Genomic DNA, 20693 nt, shown 5'->3' on the forward strand with positions numbered 1-20693 from the left:
TAAAAGTTGAAATGGCCGTATCAAATGAAGGCACAAACCCATTAAACAGCCAAACAGATGATTAGTACCGCGACTATTTAGCTGTCTCAAATATAGCTGGTCAAGCAGATCTTGTCAGTAGAAAAAGCCGGCAAATTTGAAAAATGTAGGCGCGAAAGGATATCATCCCATAGAAAATTTGAATTTCGCGCCTTTTTCTACTGACAAGATCTGCTTGACCAGCTATAGGTTGGCGTATTTTCGGCAGAAAAATACACTTCTATTTTTTTATTAAAAAAATAAAAAGGCGGCAAAGCTAATTTTTTCAATTGTTTCTACTTTTTTCTGTGAAAATATATACGTAAGAACGTTGCTTTTGTAAAATATTTCTATGATATTTATATTTCTTGCACCATTTTTGAGAAAAGCACTATATATGACTCGGCTGGAAGGCTACTTGCTGGCTTCGGATTCAATTAAACGGACTCCCAAGGTCGTCCGTTTAAAACGAATCCTCAGCCTGCAAGTAGCTACTTCCGAGCCTCGACAATAATGTACTATTGCTTTTAGCGCTGGCATTGGAGCGCAGCAGCTCCCACGAGGGCGCAAGGGCGCGCTGGTCGCGCATGCGCAGCGCGGGCGGCGCGGGCGGCACGCTGCGCGCGCTGGCCGCCGCCGGGCTCGCGCGCCGCGCCCGCGCCGCGCCCGAGCCCACCGCGCCCGACCACTGGTACTGTGTCTGTAGCTGGGTACTGCGTAGCGACGCGATAGGGCCCATTTTAGAAACGCTACGCGTCAAACCAGAGGCGGCTTTAAAGATCGTGGGGATCCGGGCGGCAGATATTTGCGAGGCCATATATTTTAACATCTTTTGTGTTAACCCTTTTCTATGTATATTACAAGGTACATAATTTTATGACGAAAAGGCGCGAGTTTCTAATAAACATAAACAAATCGTGACCTAGTTTTAGGCTACACTCACACGGGTACCATATGACGTACCAGCATGTACATAGCATATAATCAAATAGGCTTGCACCAAACCGTCACTAAATTTGATTAAACTTGGTGTAACGAAGTTCATCAGTCCGCTAAATGTGGTGCAACTGGCCCCTAGTATCGTAAAATTTTACATACGCTTATGGTTATGCTGAATCAAATAGTAACTGTGCAGGTACAACACAGTCGGCAGCTGGGACGCGGGCGTGACCTGCGCCCTGGCGCAGTGGTACAGTGAGATAGGCGACACGCAGACGGCTAAGCATCACTACCAGGACGTACGTTTTCTCCGTGTAACTTTTTACCGCCTTTCTCTTAATGAACTTGTGGCTTCGTTACAAATCTATGCCTAGAATATTGTTTGCTATATTTGTTATTCTCATCTCAATGACTTCACTTAGAGACAAGTCGCCAATATTCATCTTTCTGATATCTATTTTGCTGGCGTCACTCACATACTAACTACACAGACGGTGCAATAACAGAGGGTTGTCGAATTGTCGTACCATAACCGCGTAATTACGTAAGTGCAACCTATACTTAAGCAGAATGATTATTCTACTTGGGCTTTAATAAATCCGTTAATAGTATTCGCTCTGCACACAAGTGAGATTCAACTCCAATACTCAAAGTGTTGATCCCAATGCAGGTGGAAGCGATATGGCCCTGCGACGTGTCCGCGCTGGAGTGGCTGGCGGCCGAGGCGCGCGGCAGCGAGCCCGAGCTCGCGCTGCAGTACTACCGCCGCGCCGCCCGGCTGCAGCCCAGCAACGTGAGTCCACCGACCTCACATTTGTTGGGCTGCTGGGCTTTCCCAGCAGTTAAAGTTGACCAAATATAAAGTGAGCCGATCTTGTTCAATCTTGTTCGAGAGATCGGCTCACTTTATATTTCGTCAACCTTACCAATCACAAAAACAAGGATAGGAAAAGTAGGACTCCGTGCATTCGCTGGCTGTCATAGTGGTTATTATTTTTAAGTACATATAGTTATGTACATATATTTTCTAATATTTTGAGATTGTGACGCCTTCGTACAGTGCCAAATGTAGGTAAATTAATGATGTACGAATGTTCCTTGTCCAGTCAAGACTAGTCTTTCTATTTACCATAATTATTATTCTCTTTATTTATTTTTCGTCTTAAGTTAGGTTTGTTATAATATGAATATAAAAGTAAAATATAAAAACACTTACAAAACAATAAAAAATACATATAAACACATTATAAAAAACCTAACCTAGGGTGCCGCCGGCAGCGGGGCTTGGCCCAAGCTGCCGGTGGTCAGGGCCGCAGAGTGAGGAACCGACGTACTATACGCGCCGTGTCCAATATTACCGCCTTCTGCATCTGACCCTTGATCCAACCACCCAGCGAGAGTCTCTCTAGGTGTTGGTCGAGACTCTTCGCTATGAGACCGTTCGCTGACACAACTATCGGAACAATGATCGTCGAGTCAACATCCCACATGGCGGTAATCTCGTGAGCTAAGTCTAGGTACTTGCTGGACTTGTCCTTCTCGGCCTTCACGAGATTCTCATCATGGGGGATGGTGACGTCGGCGAGCACGGCCCGGCGCTGCGATCGGTCTATCAGCACGATGTCAGGCTTATTGGCGACAATAGTCCTGTCAGTGATGATAGATCGATCCCAATAGAGCGTGGCACGACCATTCTCGAGAACAGGCGCAGGTAAGTACTTGTAGTACGGTACTTCGCGGTCCACAAGGCAGTATAGAAGAGCAAGTTGCTGGTGAATAATTCTGGCTACGAGATTATGTCTGTGCAAGTACTCACCGTTAGCAAGATGAGAACAACCGGAAATGATATGCCTGAGTGACTCTCCGGGACGGCGGCATGCCCGACAAATGTCGACCGTACCGTCCTTCAGGATATATTTCCGATAGTTGTTCGTCATCATCACTTCGTCCGCAATTGCACAGGCAAAACCCTCGGTTTCTCCGAAGAGGTCCCCGAATCGTAACCAGTTCACCGACGCGAGCAGGTCCACATCGGGTCCCGTGAGGGCCTTGTAGAACCGCCCGTGTAGCGCCTTACTCTCCCATGCCGCCTTGCGATCCGCAGTACTTAGTACCACAGGTTTGCGCCAGTTCTCGTTTGCCAAGGATAGCGGCGTGAGGTTCCTGTCTACTGCCACCACATCACGATGCATCCCACACTCGTTGTTAAGGAAATAATTCCTGAGATTGTACACCTCGCGGTTGTGGAGATCCTTGGCGTTTAGGAAGCCTCGGCCTCCACACTTCAATTATTATTATTAGTAGTAGTAGTAAACTCTTTATTGTACAAAAACACATATTAAAAATAACATACAATTAGTAAGAAGTACAAAGGCGAACTTATCCCTTATTATTATGACAGACTTCGGTGCAATGTACTGTACATAAATAAATTAATATAGGTAGACGTGGTGTACAAAGCTATCTGCGGAGTGGGGTACCTTCGTACAAATCCCATTTGGTAGGTAAACCATCATTGTTTTTAAATATCGCTTGGTATCAACACCGAAGTACATTAATATTAAAGCTAAATAACCAGACTAAGGGGTCATCCATTAATTACATCACACGTTTAGGGGGAGGGAGGGGGTCAAGAAAATGTGACATGTTGTGACAAGGGGGAGGAGGAGTCACAAACTTTGTGACGTCACATTAATTTCATCAGTAACCGAAAATGTATTTAAATTATTTTATACGCTAATATACATTTAAATAACAAGTTTTTGAAACGATAATCGTTTTTATTCGTTTAATTTTATTTCTTAATCAGTTTTGGGTTATAAAATTACTAATATTTCTTTAGTCAAAAATATTTTGATTTAATATTAAATGAATAATTGCCGATTTCGTTGAAGAAATCTGACGTCACACCAGGGGGGAGGGGTTTGCCAAATGTGACCAAGTGTGACAAGGAGGGGGAGAGGGGTAAAAACCTAGAAATTCGTGTGACACAATTAATGGATGACCCTTAATACCCAACGGCGTTTAATTTGTTTTCAAATATGTATGTATTAGCTTTTCTTCTCTCTAGAGGAAAAAGAGTACGAAGACACTTTCCCCTAAGTACTTATAAACTTTTTTATACATGCTCAAAAACTATTTCGAAAATGTACAGTCAACTGTAAAAATATGGGTGCACAAATCATCTCAAAAATATATCCAATAGCTCTTATGTCAGCGAATTAAGAACTATGGGACATATTTTTGAATAAGTCGGCTACACCCATATTTTTACAGTTGACTGTACCTACGAATACCTAGTTATGTGTGTATATACGATACGACTAAATGAATGAAATGAATAAACATACTGCAACATGTCTGACAGTAATGTGACTATTTATATTTACCTACAGCCGCAATGGGGCCTTCTCATGGGCGGTTGTCTGCGCGCCAGCGGCCGCTACCAGGAGGCACTGTCGCTCTTCAAGAAAATGAACGCGCGCTTTCCCGACAACGTGCAATGTATGTAGAAACACTTTCAAGTCATGGTATGTCTTATGATGGGGTCCACGTCACCGCCACCAATCATTGTATAGGATTTGCGATACTTTGCCGACTAAGTAGGTGCAACAAATTAAATAGACCTTCTCAGCGCAAGCGATTTTCACCTTGGCTAGGCACCCTGTTTACCTATTTCTATTGTTCGAAATTTCGTGTAATTACCTTAATTACTGTTTTGATGGCAAAACCTTTTTATTTTTTGTAAATAACTAGATAAACGACAAAGTTTCGCCGGATTCACTTTAAGGCGACGGGGTAAAAGTTCAGATTCTGTCAATTTACCCCATTTCACACACAAGTGCACTTCCCGCACACTACCTCACTTTACTGGGACAGGTCAGTGACCCATCATGTTTTTTTAAGATTGGACTTTTAGTTTAGTATTAACCACTGGCCTCCTTTGAGGGTAAAAGCATTCCATTGAAAGATGAAAGAGAAACAATGCATTTAATCTTGCTTTCCTTGTCTGTTCATGTCACACGTGACGTACCTATTTAATTCATTTGATTGTTGACTGTTTTACTACTTAATATCAGCTTAATATTTTTTTTTGTTTTTTTCTGAATTTACTGTTTAGGCTTTTTAATAAATAAATAACACATATTGACAATACATTAAAATTAAAATCGATAAAAAATTAAATTAAAAATTTAAATTAATAACATAAAACTTACAAATAACAATCTAAACTATATATCCATTACACTGGCAGCTTAATATTGTTTTGTCGAGATACGCGTTTTGTACAATTAAAGGGAATAAAACAAGATGTCATTAAGTCAGATGTAAAATGTTATTTACTACTCTATACTGTTTCATAAGGTGCAAAATCCATTCAATGGGAATTTAAATAAATAAAGTTTCGGCAGGGTCGCAATTCCATTTTGGCGGATAAAGCGAAACAGAATAGTTCTATCGAACCTGCTTACAAATTTTCACGAGAATCAGTTGAGAAATGTGATCTGCAAAGGAGAACATACAAAAGCATTTTTGCCCAAGCTGAAACGGAGACCTTTGCTAACGCTCGGTCAATGATGGTTTAGGTACACCTATAAAAAATGGTTGTCCCTGCTGTAATTTTAATATCTTTATATTTCAACCGGTATAGTTTTACCCTTCGAGCAACACGGAAGGGAGGCGGCATTCGCACTATTTCCCCTCTGCCGAGGTACAAGATTAGCGCGTCAATCTAATCTAGCGCGGGTAATAAAACTAGTTGCACTTGGATTTTTCACTAGACCGAGTCCAGACGCGCGCGTGAACACTGCTGCACAAAAATGCCTGTTTGCTCGGTTTTTTGTTATAAAAAGAGGTCGGGGACATCAAATTTACAAAAAGAAAGTGTTACATTTCACATGTAATATTTTTTTTTACATATCATACGTTTAATTACATTCGAACACAATTATTATATTTTAGTCTCATGTAATTGTTGGATTTATCGATTTTGCTCGCTCAGTACAAATTGCGGATCGGTCGAGCGACAAATCCGACTTCTCATCTCTCAGAATACAATAACATACTTCAACGAAAATGTGTTAGTGTGCGTGTTGTGACACTTGTCACTCGTCCGTACACAAAAAGAGATCGAGGTTTGCAAGATTTGTCTTTGACGTGTGTCATTTTCTATGTATTTGTGTCGTCATTACAGATTGGATTTTGTATGTAAGTGTGTGAGAAGTGCGACTGTGTGCACCTTTCCCCCCGCGAAAATGGCAGAAAGATTTGTACGGTGAGATATCGCTTGGGCCCCTCCCTTCCGATGTGTCGGAAGCCGGTGTTGCTCGAAGGTTTTACCTTTAAATATAATCGGTATCGCTATACAATAGCGGTACCTTACTACTTATACGTTCACGAAATCGGTATCTGCATAACTTGATTGTTAGTAAACTAACCTGGAAAATAATCTCAAAATCACCGAAACATTTACCTGCAATAATATGTTACGTCATTAGCGCCAATTTTGCCTCCAGGGAAACATTGCCCAAAACGACAATTTTAAACAAGTTCGTTAATGTAGAAAAAATTATAATAGTTATGGCCACCCTGCTATTTTTAGTAGAAAATAGGTTATATTTCTGACAAAACTATATTTACGAAACTTGTGCATAACTTGACGTGGGAATTTTCAGCGAGTTGTCAAATATAGAGTATATTTCGACGGGCAAAAAATTGAGAAAAAATGAATGCAAGTAGAAAAAATTGAGAACCCTTTGACAAATATTTCCGGGTTTGAGTTATAACACATGAAGCAAAGATTATTTCTATTGAGATTTAAACTAAAAAGGCCTAAATACACAAAAGTTTTAGCGGTGGGCAAAGTAATCCGGTAATTTGGCATCCATACCAACATTGCACACCACGAAAAACGGATTAGGGTTGTCACTTTCATCTAATTTACCCAACTTCGCAAGTAAAAGAAGGTTATGTTTGTACACTAAAGTAAGTTTATAAATATATACTGTATTTAATTTGTCTTATTATCCTTTATTTAGATGTTTTATCCCGTTAACGAATGAAAAACACAGCAAAAATCATATTTTTGGCCATTAAACTATTGTAACAGATTTTCTCAAAAGTGACAACCCTAGCCTTTGTAAAATGCTTAGGCGAGCCTTACATGGAAATGGGCAAAAACGGGTAGGCAACATTGCCCAGCAAATTTATTTAAAAGTGTTTACACTTATCGCTAAGTTATTAACAGGGAATGGTAGGATTGCCCAAAACCTTTAAGTGATCCTTAGACATCATCATCATACGAGCTGTATTTGAATACCAAATTGACGTGGGCAATGTTGGCGAAAACCCCGGATATCTTTGCCCGCCCTCTAAAACGCAAAAAAATGGGTAAACACGATACAATTTTTTTTTCTTAAAATAAACTGATGCGTTTGATCACATGGACGTGCTGAGCAAAAAAAAGTCATATGAAGTGGTTTTTTTTTACGAAATTCCTGTTTTTTTTCAAAAAAAGCGGGCAAAGTTGATGATAATGACGGTACTCTTTGAAGGCAGCAAAAATATGTGACAATTGGTTCTACAACACTTCTACAAATAAGATTGTGTCAGATATTTTTCCGGCCTTCGTTGTGTAACATAAATTGCAGGTGACTGTCATCATCATCATCTCAGCCATAAGACGTCCACTGCTGAACATAGGCCTCCCCCTTGGACCTCCATACGTGCCGGTTGGAAGCGACCCGCATCCAGCGTCTTCCGGCGACCTTAACAAGATCGTCTGTCCATCTTGTGAGTGGACGTCCTACGCTGCGCTTGCTAGTCCGTGGTCTCCACTCGAGCACTTTTCGACCCCATCGGCCATCTTCTCTGCGTGCAATGTGGCCTGCCCATTGCCACTTCAGCTTGCTAATCCGGTGGGCTATGTCGGTGACTTTAGTTCGTCTACGGATCTCCTCATTTCTGATTCGATCACGTAGAGAAACTCCGAGCATAGCCCTCCATAGCTCGTTGAGCGACTTTGAGTTTTGAGTGACAGGTGACTGTACATTTGGAATAATTATTTTATAAAATTTAGTTTCAACGAAAGTTTCAAGTTTAGTACGAAAATACTTCAGATATGCAATATGCACAAAATGTAGACCTAATCGAAATAAAACATTGTTTTTTATAGTAAATTTATAAAACATTCGATACATAGGTATACATAACAATAACCAGGCCGCAGCGGTATTGGCCGCTGCGGCCTGGTTATTGTTACCAGGACGCCAGGCGCTTCTTTCATCCGAAAGTAATTTAAGTATTATGTTCCTTCAAAACTCGCTTAAAATGAAAAAAGTTTAAAGACTCATCTTTACTGATTGGGATTTATTTTCATTATGCTGGTATTCATTTTGCGTCATTTTAAAAACGTATTTGACTTCTGTACATCAATTAATTTTGATGACAATTGTAATCTTGTATTATATTAGAGAACTTTTGTCTTAAAATATTGCCTATTAACAGGAAGCGTTATGTAATTCGTATAAGTAATACCTGAAAGTCTTGTACCTAGATCTGTAATACCATGGATTGCGACGAATAAATGATTATGATTATGCCGTTAGCGGTATTGGCCGCTGCGGCCTGGTTATTGTTATGTATATATATATATAATACAAGATTACAATTGTCATCAAAATTAATTGATGTACAGAAGTTAAATACGTTTTTAAAATGACGCAAAATGAATACCAGCATAATGAAAATTAATCCCAATCAGTAAAGATGAGTCTTTAAACTTTTTTCATTTTAAGCGAGTTTTGAAGGAACATAATACTTAAATTACTTTCGGATGAAAGAAGCGCCTGGCGTCCGTTAGCTCGTTGGGTGGATGACATTCGGAAAATCGCGGGGCACTTTTGGATGAGACTAGCCCAGGACCGGGATAAGTGGCGTACACGAAGAGAGGCCTATGCTCAGCAGTGGGCGACTGAAGGCTAGAATGATGATGAATACTTAAATTCGACTGTAATCGTATTGTTTTAAGTTAGTTTACTGCGGTTTTCAACCATTATGACCCGTAAATAACAGCAAATCAAATTTAAATGAGACGCAAGCTGATATTTATGTACCCTATTTTTTGAAGGACAATTTATCTACTGGTATACTTTCTCGTGTGCGTATATGATTTAATGTCAATATAATTGTCAAAAGCAAGCAAATCAAGCTGTCATTTTCATTTGAAGAAGTATACGTCTGCTCCGGTGCAGCCCCAGCGGGCATCTGACTCGAAGAAGAATTTTGAGTGATGTCGTCAATGTATGGAAATTGTTTGAAAATTTACATTTGAGATTGAATTTCTGTGTTGTCTTTGTGAGTTAAAATATAAATCGATAATAAATTGGTAGTTGAATTATCTAGCTTTCAAAATCACACAATAATTCAATTACTGTCAAAGACAAAATTGTTTTGCTTCTTTCTCAAACGAAAATCCATATTTTGTTTTTTTTTTATACTTTTAGTGTCGATTTGTAGAGAATAACAGAAAATTAAAAATATAATGGCATGAAGAGTCGGTAAGTACACGGTTTCTTCGTGAACAAATTTACGTGTAATTTAATGCAATTATTAAACATTTATTAAACAAATTATAGTCACAAAGTGAGGTCTAAATCGGAAACGTCATATACCGGCCCCTTAATATAGTTGAAATTTTATAAGCTGACCGTGTAGTACTATGAGCTCCCAGCCTCCCATAGTCCAAACCGGTCAGCTTAAAAAATTACAACTATAGGTACATCACAATACTAATATACGAGAATCCGACGAAACATAATCCGGCGAATCGGGAACTAACCATAAAAGTCATCCTTTACTACTTTACGCCCTAAAATTGTAGCTTTCTAGCACTAATGGCCGATGGGCAGACAGTGAAACCAGGCCTCCTTCACACGCTCAAGGCCACGCGTTATATGCCTACCGCTCGGCGTATCGTCGACGATACAACCGACAGAGGGCCGCCGAACGCCCGCCTGAGCGCTCGCACCGTACGTTTCCCGCGCTTACGCTTCGAAATGCCGAAACCACGTAATTATTGTACAGTAAATGGGTGTAAAAGTCAAAAAACAAAGGAAAAAAGCCTATAATAAAAATTCATCTTTTTATGGCGGGCTAAAGGTCCCACCTGAAACGTTTAATAATTATATTGAAGGGTTAGAAAAAGTATTTTTAAATAATTTTGACGACGTAATAATTAATCGGCCTGGTAGCACCGTATTACAACTTTTAAAAACCGTTGATTTTCCGTTGCTTTGCTCCTGAGTATTTATTAAAATTATTTACGCGATTTAGGATATTTTCAACTATAAAATGTAATAACAGAGAATTCCGAAAAGGGAAAAAATTATAAATCATTATATAAAACTAAAACATATTTGATTGACTAATAAAAAATATGGTTGATTCGCGACATTTGTTTTATTACAATAATCATCATAGGTAGGTACCTACCTACCTACAACCCTAGCGCATTCTTACGATGACGCGTTGGCACGTGACTCGCACGGCGGGCAACACAGTCTCGATTCTTTGTGCGCGTACTTATGGTACATTTCTTCTTGTCCTGAGCAGCAGGTATTATTATTAAGGTTTTGTAGGCTATTATAGCGTAGGTATTTTCGCTTTTGTTTGGGAATGAAGTATCTGTTACGTAGTAACTATTTATTAATCTGTGGTGAAACAGACAGACGGACATGGCAAAAGTAAAAGTATAAGGGTTATATCGACCGGGATATGAACCGTGATTACCTTGATGAAAAACGACGGTGTCTTGGTGTATTGCGGACCTCTCCAAGGCCTTCGACACAGTGTCGGTTCCTATATTATTGCGTAAACTGGAAAACATCGGTGTCCGTGGAACTTCATTAAAAATGTTCCAAGATTACCTATCTAACCGCACCCAATCCATAAAGCTTAATAATTTCATAAGTAACGAAGAAACAATAGACTAGCATAGACCTCAGGGCAGCATTTTGGGGCCCACGCTGTTCCAGATTTATGTAAACCAACTGTGCCAACTGTCCCTAGAAAACTGTAGAATCATTGCCTATGCCGATGATACGGCCTTACTATTCCATGGCTCCGATTGGGCTGAGACGAAAATGCATGCAGAAAATGGCCTTAAAATTGTAATTCAATTCAATTCAATATATTTATTTCAGACTGCATAGGTCCATAAAATTGTTAGTATTACAAGTACTGCAAAGCAATGCAAGCAATGCAATGGCTAAAAGCTAATCTGCTGACACTTAACTTAGACAAAACCAAATTCATTCCATTCGCAATTACTAGCCCGTCACTGCCTGTACCATCGTTTGCCATAAAATGTCATGTTTGTCAGTCACCCTCGCCTAACTGTCTTTGCGTTTCCCTTACCCAAGTCCCAAGCATAAAATACCTCGGCGTATCCCTTGACCAAAAATTAGATTGGCATACCCACATAGACTCCCTGACTTCCCGTGTCAGGAAATTGATGTACGTTTTCTAACAACTTCGTTGCTCGGCTAGTCATAGTATTATAATGATGGCGTATACGTCCCTCTGTCAGTCCCTTGTCACGTACTGTATCCCGTTATGGGGAGCCGCTGGTAAAACAACAATGCTCAATCTGGAGCGCGCTCAGAGAGCAGTACTGAAGGTTGCAACATCAAAACCTTACAGGTACGCAACAGCCAAACTATATGCCGAATGTAAAGTTCTGTCTGTTAGGCAACTCTACATTCTCCGTGCCATCCTACGCAGACATCGATATCTTCCTGTATCTATGACAGCTCTTAAAAAACGACATAAACAAACTGTCTGTCCAGCAGAACGCCAGCGGACAGTCTTTGCGAGTCGCCAGTTCGTAGCAATGAGCGCCAGACTGTATAATAAAATCAACAAACGGCTAGACTTCTATAGATTAAACCGTTACGATTGCAATCTAAGTTATTAACCTGGCTCCAAACACAAACTTACCAGGAGACTGAAACAATTTTAAGCTGCCTAAAATAATTGTACCTTAGACACCCCTATACACACATGTAACTTCTCAATATAAATTGTATTAAAGTAATTAAAACAAAGTAGATTGAACTTCTCTCTTATTGTTACATATTACAACTGAAATATTGTATTCTTTTTTTTTTCTTTCTTATACATATTGTAGATTGTATCGTACAACTTTTGTTAAAATAGCTTTTATTTTTGCTACCACTACTATGTAACCTTTAGCGGAGGAATCGCTGACTCCCGAGTCACAGGCTCTGACCTAGTTCGGGAGACAGAGGCTCGACCTTGGTGAAACTGTCACAAACCTAATTATAAGCTTTCTGTATCTAGCATAATATCGACACTCTGTACTATGTTAGGTTTTAAGTGAATAAAGATTTATTATTATTATTGTTTTCGAGCTCCCGATATTTCGACCCAGTCACATGCATCTTGTTCACGGGTAAAAGGTAATCACGGTTCATATCCCGGTCGATAATAAGTCTAGTGAAACTAACCGTGAATAATTCAAAACTGTTAAGTATTGACCCCTAAAAATACGGGTAGTGTCTCACGCGCGCTAGGTATACTGTGTTAAGGGGGGAGGAATGGCCTTGTTTCAGCTAACACGATGATACTTTTAGGTTTGAAGCTGATAGTGAAGTTGTGCGGCGACCAGGGGCTCGCGGAGACGAGCGCCTGGTCGCGGGAGCTGCAGCGCGCGCAGGCCAGACTCAAGCAAAGTGAACGAGGTACGGCATATAACACAAAACCAATTTTGTTTTCTGTTCATTATACTATACCATACCAGAGAGTTAATTATTGTATATAGAGAAATACTTAGTCAGAAAAAACATGCTCCGTAGTTTGACAGATGAACCAGATGGCGTTGTACTGCGCCATGTGCCTAACCAGTGGATACTGAATTGTCAAATGTCAAATTTGACTATTAGAGTTACCCAACCCAATAATGGCCCATGATGTATGGAATTGAACTTTAAATTCGAGGCATGAATAGGGAATATTAGGCAAAGCTCTGTGTAGGTGGCACCTTTGTGGCACATACAGTAAACAAACCACATTGACACATTACACGTCACGTCAATCACATGGCCTACCGCGAAACAAGTAAATCGAAATTTCGTTATCTAATCTCTCTATCGCTCTTGCATATTCGAGCGATAAAGAGGTAGATAACTAAATTTCGATTTTCGCGTTTACCGGTAGGCCCTTGTTAACAAACCGCCTTGATGCATCAATGTCATATTTTATTGTCTGTGAAAACATGTCAGAAAACTGTTTAAGGCCTAGTATGTATAAGTTACTCTATGCTTTTACTCTATGTTCAGTGCTACACTCTGGCGGCAGAACATTGCAGTAATATCTCCTATTGAATTCGTCTTGGACTTTACACATCTTACACGTTCAATGGATCTTTGAATATTATCCTAACCGCAAACCAAACTGACGATCGGAGTCATACTATACTGTCGCTTTCACTCTTGCTACGACCATGCAGGTGTGAATGAGAAGTTTTACTACCCCGGTATTGGACCGGTACCCGCAGCTCCACCGGATTTAGTCTTGAAAACCGGACTTGCGCTCTAAAGATTCAATACATCGTACAATTTTTTTACAATTGTTTATTTTTTTCTTTAATTAAGATTCATGCTTGACAGGTTTTATTATTATTTTCTTATGACAGTTTTTTTTAATTTATATCACACCAAGTTTATGATTTAAATGTAAAAAGACTCAGTAGCATGTAAAAACACTTAATGGTAATGTTCAATAATTTTGATAGGGGTTGCTCCCCATGTCCCTTAGTTCTAATAATCTTAAAAATGTAAGATTAGTTCTAAGTTGATTGTATATTTATTCTTTTTTTTTTTAAATAAACAGTTTGAATTTTAATTTTTTATTTATTTAAATGTATAGAGATACATTTACTTTTTACTGCAGACTATATACATTTAACGACAATCTTAATATACACAAAATCTTTGATAAATTTTATTAACGAAAACAATATTTATTACAGCCTCTATACCATCTGCTGGCAGCGGATCATCAGGCGCTAGCCAGTCTCCTATAGATCAATTTCGAGGTAAGACTAGGCGTGGAACCAAATGTGGTTGAAGCGCCAATTCTGTCTTACAATGTTCTTCTTTTTATCTAGAGGCCCTAGAGAATTGATTGAAGAACTGTAAGTGATCAGGGTATTAAAGGTTTTATTTAAGCTGTGTAATTGGTAACCACTTGTGACCAACGGCTCGATTCGGAAAATGAATTAGATTTCTACTAGACTTCAACAAGTTACGATACGGATAATTTAAAGATATTTGTAAGATAGATATGTCAAATTTGACGTTTCCGCGATTCTGGAGGTCCTTTTGAACGATTTCGACAAGTTATGACTTAGATATCCAAGTCACATCTAGTCGATATCTAATGTAGATCTAGTTGATCTCTAAATCGTCTCAAGATCTTGTGATTATCTCGAAATCCGAATAGGCCTGCAGTCATGTTTGTTAAACTATCGGCATAGTTTAATAAAAGTTATCTACACAAATTCCCGATGTATGTATGCACGTAACGAAATGTCGTCTCATAATATCTTATTTGTTGAAGCTGGTTTGTGTCGGTATGAAGGGCAAACCTTGACGTAATGTTTGTTGATGTTTCATGATAGGGCCCCACTTTCTTGGAGGTGTGGCACTTTTGTTCTTCATATACTACTTACGTACCTATGTATAATTTTCAATATTCTCTTATTAAAACGGAAATATTTGCTGTATCTACCGATTCAATAAGTTCAATAACAATAACATAGTTAAAATCCCTAGGTACGAGTATTACCAAGTATTACTAATGCTATATTATAAATGCGAAAGTAACTCTGTAATTTATTCACTATTACACCGTACACGTCGCTCCGGTGTATGAGCGTGACAGTGCTATGTGCGTACCTATACAGCGATGTCCAACTTGCACACCGGAGCGATGTGCGATTTCGCGTCTATTGTGACGATCGCCCTAAACCGCTGAACCGATTCAAATATTTTTAGTATGGATATAGTTGAGTCCCGTCCCGAGGAAGGATATATGACAGTTTTTATGCAATCGTACGTATTAAATGTACGACTAAGCTGAGGCATACAAGCGAACGGGCCGCCATTCCATTTCTACTACGGAACCCTAGGTATTAAAATGAAGCTTGTGTTTGTATTACAAGCTTTCATAATACAGAGGCTCTTTGTCTGCTGCAGGCCGAGTGGAGAGCGCAGGCGCGGCGCCGGCCACGCCCGCAGCGCCCGCGTCGCGCGCCGGCGACTCCCGCCGCAGCGCCCTCTCCCGAGGACACACGTGAGTTATCGTACCTCTAGTCCTCTACTCATTTCGCACTGTAATTTGAAGTCGCACACAGAACGGAAAGTAGGTTCATAGCGTCCTGAGTACTTAACTGTGTCGAATTATTCACATTCCAACTAATAGTTCAACGCTGCGTTTATCGCATAAAACAACCACGCGCTTAAAATTTCCTATTTTACATTGCCGGTGTACCAGCAGGTACTTAGAATCTCTAGGAATTGATACATTACATTAGGTACCTAAATTATGTAATGGACAATAATATTCATAATATTTCATACATTGCCCATACGCCCCAGCTAGGCGCGAGGCAATGTATACTTGTATAGACATTGCCTAGTATTGTATACAATACTACCTGAATTATACAGATTGCCGGTGACATATAATATAATATATGCACTGAATTAAATGCGTTTCAGAAAGTCTATAAATAGGTTCCTAATTTATTTCATACTAGCTGAGGTACCCGGCTTCGCTCAGGGAGCTGACATGAGAATTGTGTGGTGGTTGTAATAAAAGGTTAAACTTTAAAATATATTTAGGTTTTTTTTTCTAAGTACAATACCTATACCTACTTCTATGTACCTACATTTTTTTTATTTCCAACTTGAGAGCAACCTACGCATAGTTGACCGTGAGAAAAGCATAGGGAATATATAATAACTGGAAATATTTATAAACTGAAATAAATGTCATATACTAAGATGTACTTTAGTACTGGAAATATTTGTCGAAAATCTCCTGAGAGTATGAAGGCTTCGAATAGTCCACAATAATAAATAAATATTAAGGACATTTTTACACAAATTGACTAAGCCCCACGGTAAGCTCAAGAAAGCTTGTGTTGTGGGTACTCAGACAACGATATATATAATATATAAATACTTAATACATAGAAAACAACCATGACTCAGGAACAAATATCTGTATCATCATACAAATAAATGCCCTTACCAGGATTCGAACCCGGGACCATCGGCTTCATAGGCAGGGTTACTACCCACTAGGCCAGACCGATCGTCTGTGTGTTCTAGACACACATGTTGACACACATGAACAATGTTCTAGAATATTCCACAACATTTGAGTGTGTTCTGGAACACTCCACAATGATCTGGGATCCTGGATTCTTGGCTATATTTACGAATATTTGATAACATTCCAGAATATTCCGGAATGTTCTCGAACATTCGAACCTTACAACTGTCATGCTTTAAATATATACCCCTACCAATAGGTAGCTCCAACCCTATAAAAAAGGCTTCGAATGGTCCAGAATATTCCACATTTGAAAGTGTTCCGGAATGTTCCAAAATGATCTAGAATGTTCTCGAATACCCATACAATAAAGATTTCGAATGGGCCACAATGTTCCAGAATATTCCACAATGATCTGGGATGTTCTCAAACATTCGACAACATTCCAGAAAGTTCTGAAATGCTGTGGGATGCTCTCGAATATTTTCGAATGTTCTGGACTGTTTTAGAAATGTCTAGCCTCCGAGACCCGAGACGGCTTCGAATGTTCCAGAATATTCCACAACATTCGAAAGTGTTCTGGAATATTCCACAATAATGTAGAATGTTCTCGAATATTCGATTACATTCCAGAATGCTGTGGAATGCTCTCGAATACTCTCGAATGTTCTAGAAATATCTAGCCTCCGAGGCCCGAGACACCGCACCAGGTACAAATTTTTGTAGGTATATATTTCACGATCTATTCTGAACTTTCCTTCATTAAGTTAAAGTTCAAAATTCAAAAACAAAAACAACTGCTTCTGGGTCTCAGAGGGCGAAACTTTGAGCCCTTATATCTTCAAAAGCACACCCTTCAGGTAAAAACGGAAAACTTCTTCATGGACGGGAGATAGAGGGCTACCACCCCATATAGCTTCCTTGATCGTATTGGGACTCATTTCTGAGTTTTAGCGGCACGCACATTGTACAATTTCTTTTATTATATATATTGATAATGACCCCATTTCCGCATACCTCTCGATTTTATCTATTTGTTCTATATGTTCGTTTGAAAGACGCAATAATATAAATAGATTGCATCTACGTAATATATTACTGACGTAATATTACAACAAGTTACACCCGGAGCTACACACTAACAAATATGTCGCGGTAGCTAAAATCATTCTATTGTATACCTTACACCTAAGTAATAAGGTTCACAATATTAAGTTTAGAGTAACTACGGCATGGCGCCGATGATGTCACGGGACCAACCGTCTGATTATTGAACTTGCTAATTAATAAAACATTTCACCTTCATGCATACGCATACAATTGGTATGGTCAATAAATACGCAGTAAGAACACGCAGTTGAGTGCGCTACTCCGGATAACTTTACGCTAGATGACCCGCGACCGCGACCTCTTCGTGAACTGAACATTATTACGATGAAACGGAACGTACAGTATTTACGAGTAACAAATTAGGGCACTTAGTTAGACTTAAAACTTGTACGATTGCATCGATTGGTCGCAGACGGAAGTTGAATGACATTTTACTTAGGCGGTTATCACACTGCTTCGCACTTCGAAGCGACGTCCGGTGCTGCGATTTTTATCTTTATACCTACTGTAGAATATTGATTTTTAAATAGTGAATAGAATCAGGCGTTACTTTGCGGAAATCCATACTAATTAAAACCAAAATATTATTTTGCTAATCCGCGAAAAGATAACGTGCTAGTCAATCAGTGCTAACCCGTTATACTTACTTGCGTATTTTTACATGCAATTAATATTCCCACCCTCCCACCGCAAAAATAAATACGCAAATAAATATAACAAACCACCACCAAAAGAATAAACCTCGACACGTGTTTCGCCTCTCTACGAGGCATCCTCAGGAGTTGTTGACGGTCTGACGCCCGGCAACGGAATGACCTGTCTAGAATGGTCGGCCATATTTATACCTTGACCACTCCCCCTACCGTGCAAGTGTGAGTGAGATGGAAAAATTAATTAATTTAATTAAGCCGGGCGTCAGACCGTCAACAACTCCTGAGGATGCCTCGTAGAGAGGCGAAACACGTGTCGAGGTTTATTCTTTTGGTGGTGGTTTGTTATATTTATTTGCGTATTTATTTTTGCGGTGGGAGGGTGGGAATATTAATTGCATGTAAAAATACGCAAGTAAGTATAACGGGTTAGCACTGATTGACTAGCACGTTATCTTTTCGCGGATTAGCAAAATAATATTTTGGTTTTAATATTGATTTTTGTTTATAACACATTGACTCCGCGAAGGTGCGAATCGTACGGTTTTTGTTCATAAACGCGATTCGTCACGCATCGCAGCTTCGGAGAAAACCGCACCATTGTACCGTCGTCGCCGCACGCGAATTCGTCGCTTCGCACTTCGCAACGACATGCGGCGGCAGTGTGATAAGCGCCTTAAGCCTGTTTTTACGCTGATTACTTAATTATTATAGGGGACATTCTGGAGATTCTATTCAAGAAGTGCCGTCACTGAACCGGAGTGTGCACCGGTCAGAAGGTAGGAAGAAATACGTTGAAGAGTATGATGACGACCTACCCCTTCCGCCGGAGTAGAACGACCTAAGCGACGTAGACCGAATTATATAAATTGTTATAATTGAACAGAAAAATTGCAATAATGAAATCACTTTGAAATTTTGTCGTTTTCTTTAGTCTTGAAACATTTGAGTCCTATTTGACGTATGTTGGTGTCACGCACACATCGACATCGTTAATACAATCTAGCATGGCATGGAGAAGCTCCAGATCTGCAAGGTGCTCCGGGGCTGGCCTCGGTCTCGGTTTTTCCTACTGGACTTTGCTCTAGCCCTGTAAGTATGCTGACACTGCTGGTGACTGTAGGGCTCTCGTGTTTGGATGTTATATCTAAGTGAGTGAGGGTAAAATTATCGCTAGCTATCGAAGTTGACTGGTCATAAACCTTATTACAACAAAATAAGGTTTGCCAGGGTTTAGTTATGTTGTTTACCCTTAAATGCTTTTTCTTTTTGCCCGAAATTAATATATGTGTTACTTAATTGTTTGCTGATTATGGGAAAAATGGTAAAAAAAATTAACATCGATTTTCACTGCGAAATCAGTGTTAGAAGTTGCATAGGCTAAATCATATTTATGTAAATATATAATTATCAGGAAGAGATATATGAAAAATCTTACTACCATCAGAAAGATACACTATTTTAGATACACCTATGATAAAGTTTTTAAATATAAAATAATTACAAACCCCAAAAAAAAAACGTCCAAATTCACATACTAAAAATCATCAAACTCTGGATATTTTCAAATTTTCCGACATTTCGTCTTAAAACGAATGTAATTTTTATAAACTAAAATATTGCGTTAATTTAAGTAAAAAATCAGAAAACGGATTGGTTTTACTATTGAAATAATATATAGGAATAAATAGATTTTATCTAATTATGTATAAAATTAGATATTTTTGTAATGTACGCTGCATCGTACACCATGCATTTAAGGGTTAATGTCAAAAATAATACTTCAACAAATCGTAAAAACGTATATTTATAAATATTTAACAAACTCGTACAGATTCTCGTGAAGTAGACTAGAAAATACAATAAATGTTTTTGCCTATAACATTTAAAAGTTGTCAAACCTGAGTGACTACCGGTGCGCATCTCTAGCTTACAAATAGTACTTGTTAGTCCTTGTATGTACATTAATTCAGTATACAATAAAAAGTACAACTGAAGCTAAATCTACGCTCAATTTTTATAACCCAGTCCGCCCAATCTAACTATATTTTTTTTTATAAAACCAGACAGATAGGTTACTATAAGTAGATTAGATTGGGAAATTTAATTTCATTTTATGTTCTGTGATATAAAAATAGAGTTTAAGACACACGCTTTTCTATCACGTAAAGAATTGTCCACACAAGTCTTCAATAAACTTAACTGCACTCGTTTCGGAGTTGAACTTGCACTCGAAACACAAACCATCTCGACATAGTTCTTTTACTACAATAAGGTTTATGAGAACACAATCACTGAATGCGCTCATTAAAAATTAATTAATTTACATTAAATAGAATACCTTACAATTATTTAACGTTATCACCTATTTAACATCTGCACAATCCAAGCGTTATTATACAAAAATACTAATCGCATTCTATAATTAAAATCTAGAGATTGCAGAAATAAAATGATCCACACAACGCGTTCCGCAGAGCGTCTCAAAGTTTGCTTACAGTATACGTAATGAGTAAAAGCTTTGAGACGCGTCTATCGGCAGAGCGCTCTGGACTTGATACGTGCCAGGCTGCCAATAATTGCCCTACAAAAATACACTCTTACTCCCTTATT

The 20693-nt window shown here is 39.0% G+C and overlaps 1 protein-coding gene across 1 annotated transcript in view; it reads left to right on the top strand.

The window, feature by feature from the left end:
* LOC134789378 (intraflagellar transport protein 88 homolog) overlaps positions 1-18996 on the top strand; it is a 34101-nt gene extending 15105 nt beyond the window's left edge. The window contains exons 12-19 of the mRNA XM_063760010.1: positions 550-709; positions 1154-1256; positions 1628-1750; positions 4353-4461; positions 12612-12719; positions 14009-14074; positions 15237-15333; positions 18795-18996. Coding sequence (XP_063616080.1) covers positions 550-709; positions 1154-1256; positions 1628-1750; positions 4353-4461; positions 12612-12719; positions 14009-14074; positions 15237-15333; positions 18795-18915 — 887 coding nt within the window. The 3' untranslated portion in view covers positions 18916-18996. The remainder of the gene's footprint in view (positions 1-549; positions 710-1153; positions 1257-1627; positions 1751-4352; positions 4462-12611; positions 12720-14008; positions 14075-15236; positions 15334-18794) is intronic.
* Positions 18997-20693: the final 1697 nt, after the last annotated feature.

The sequence above is a fragment of the Cydia splendana genome, chromosome 3, assembly GCF_910591565.1.
Source record: "Cydia splendana chromosome 3, ilCydSple1.2, whole genome shotgun sequence".
NCBI classification, from domain to species: Eukaryota; Metazoa; Arthropoda; class Insecta; order Lepidoptera; family Tortricidae; genus Cydia; species Cydia splendana.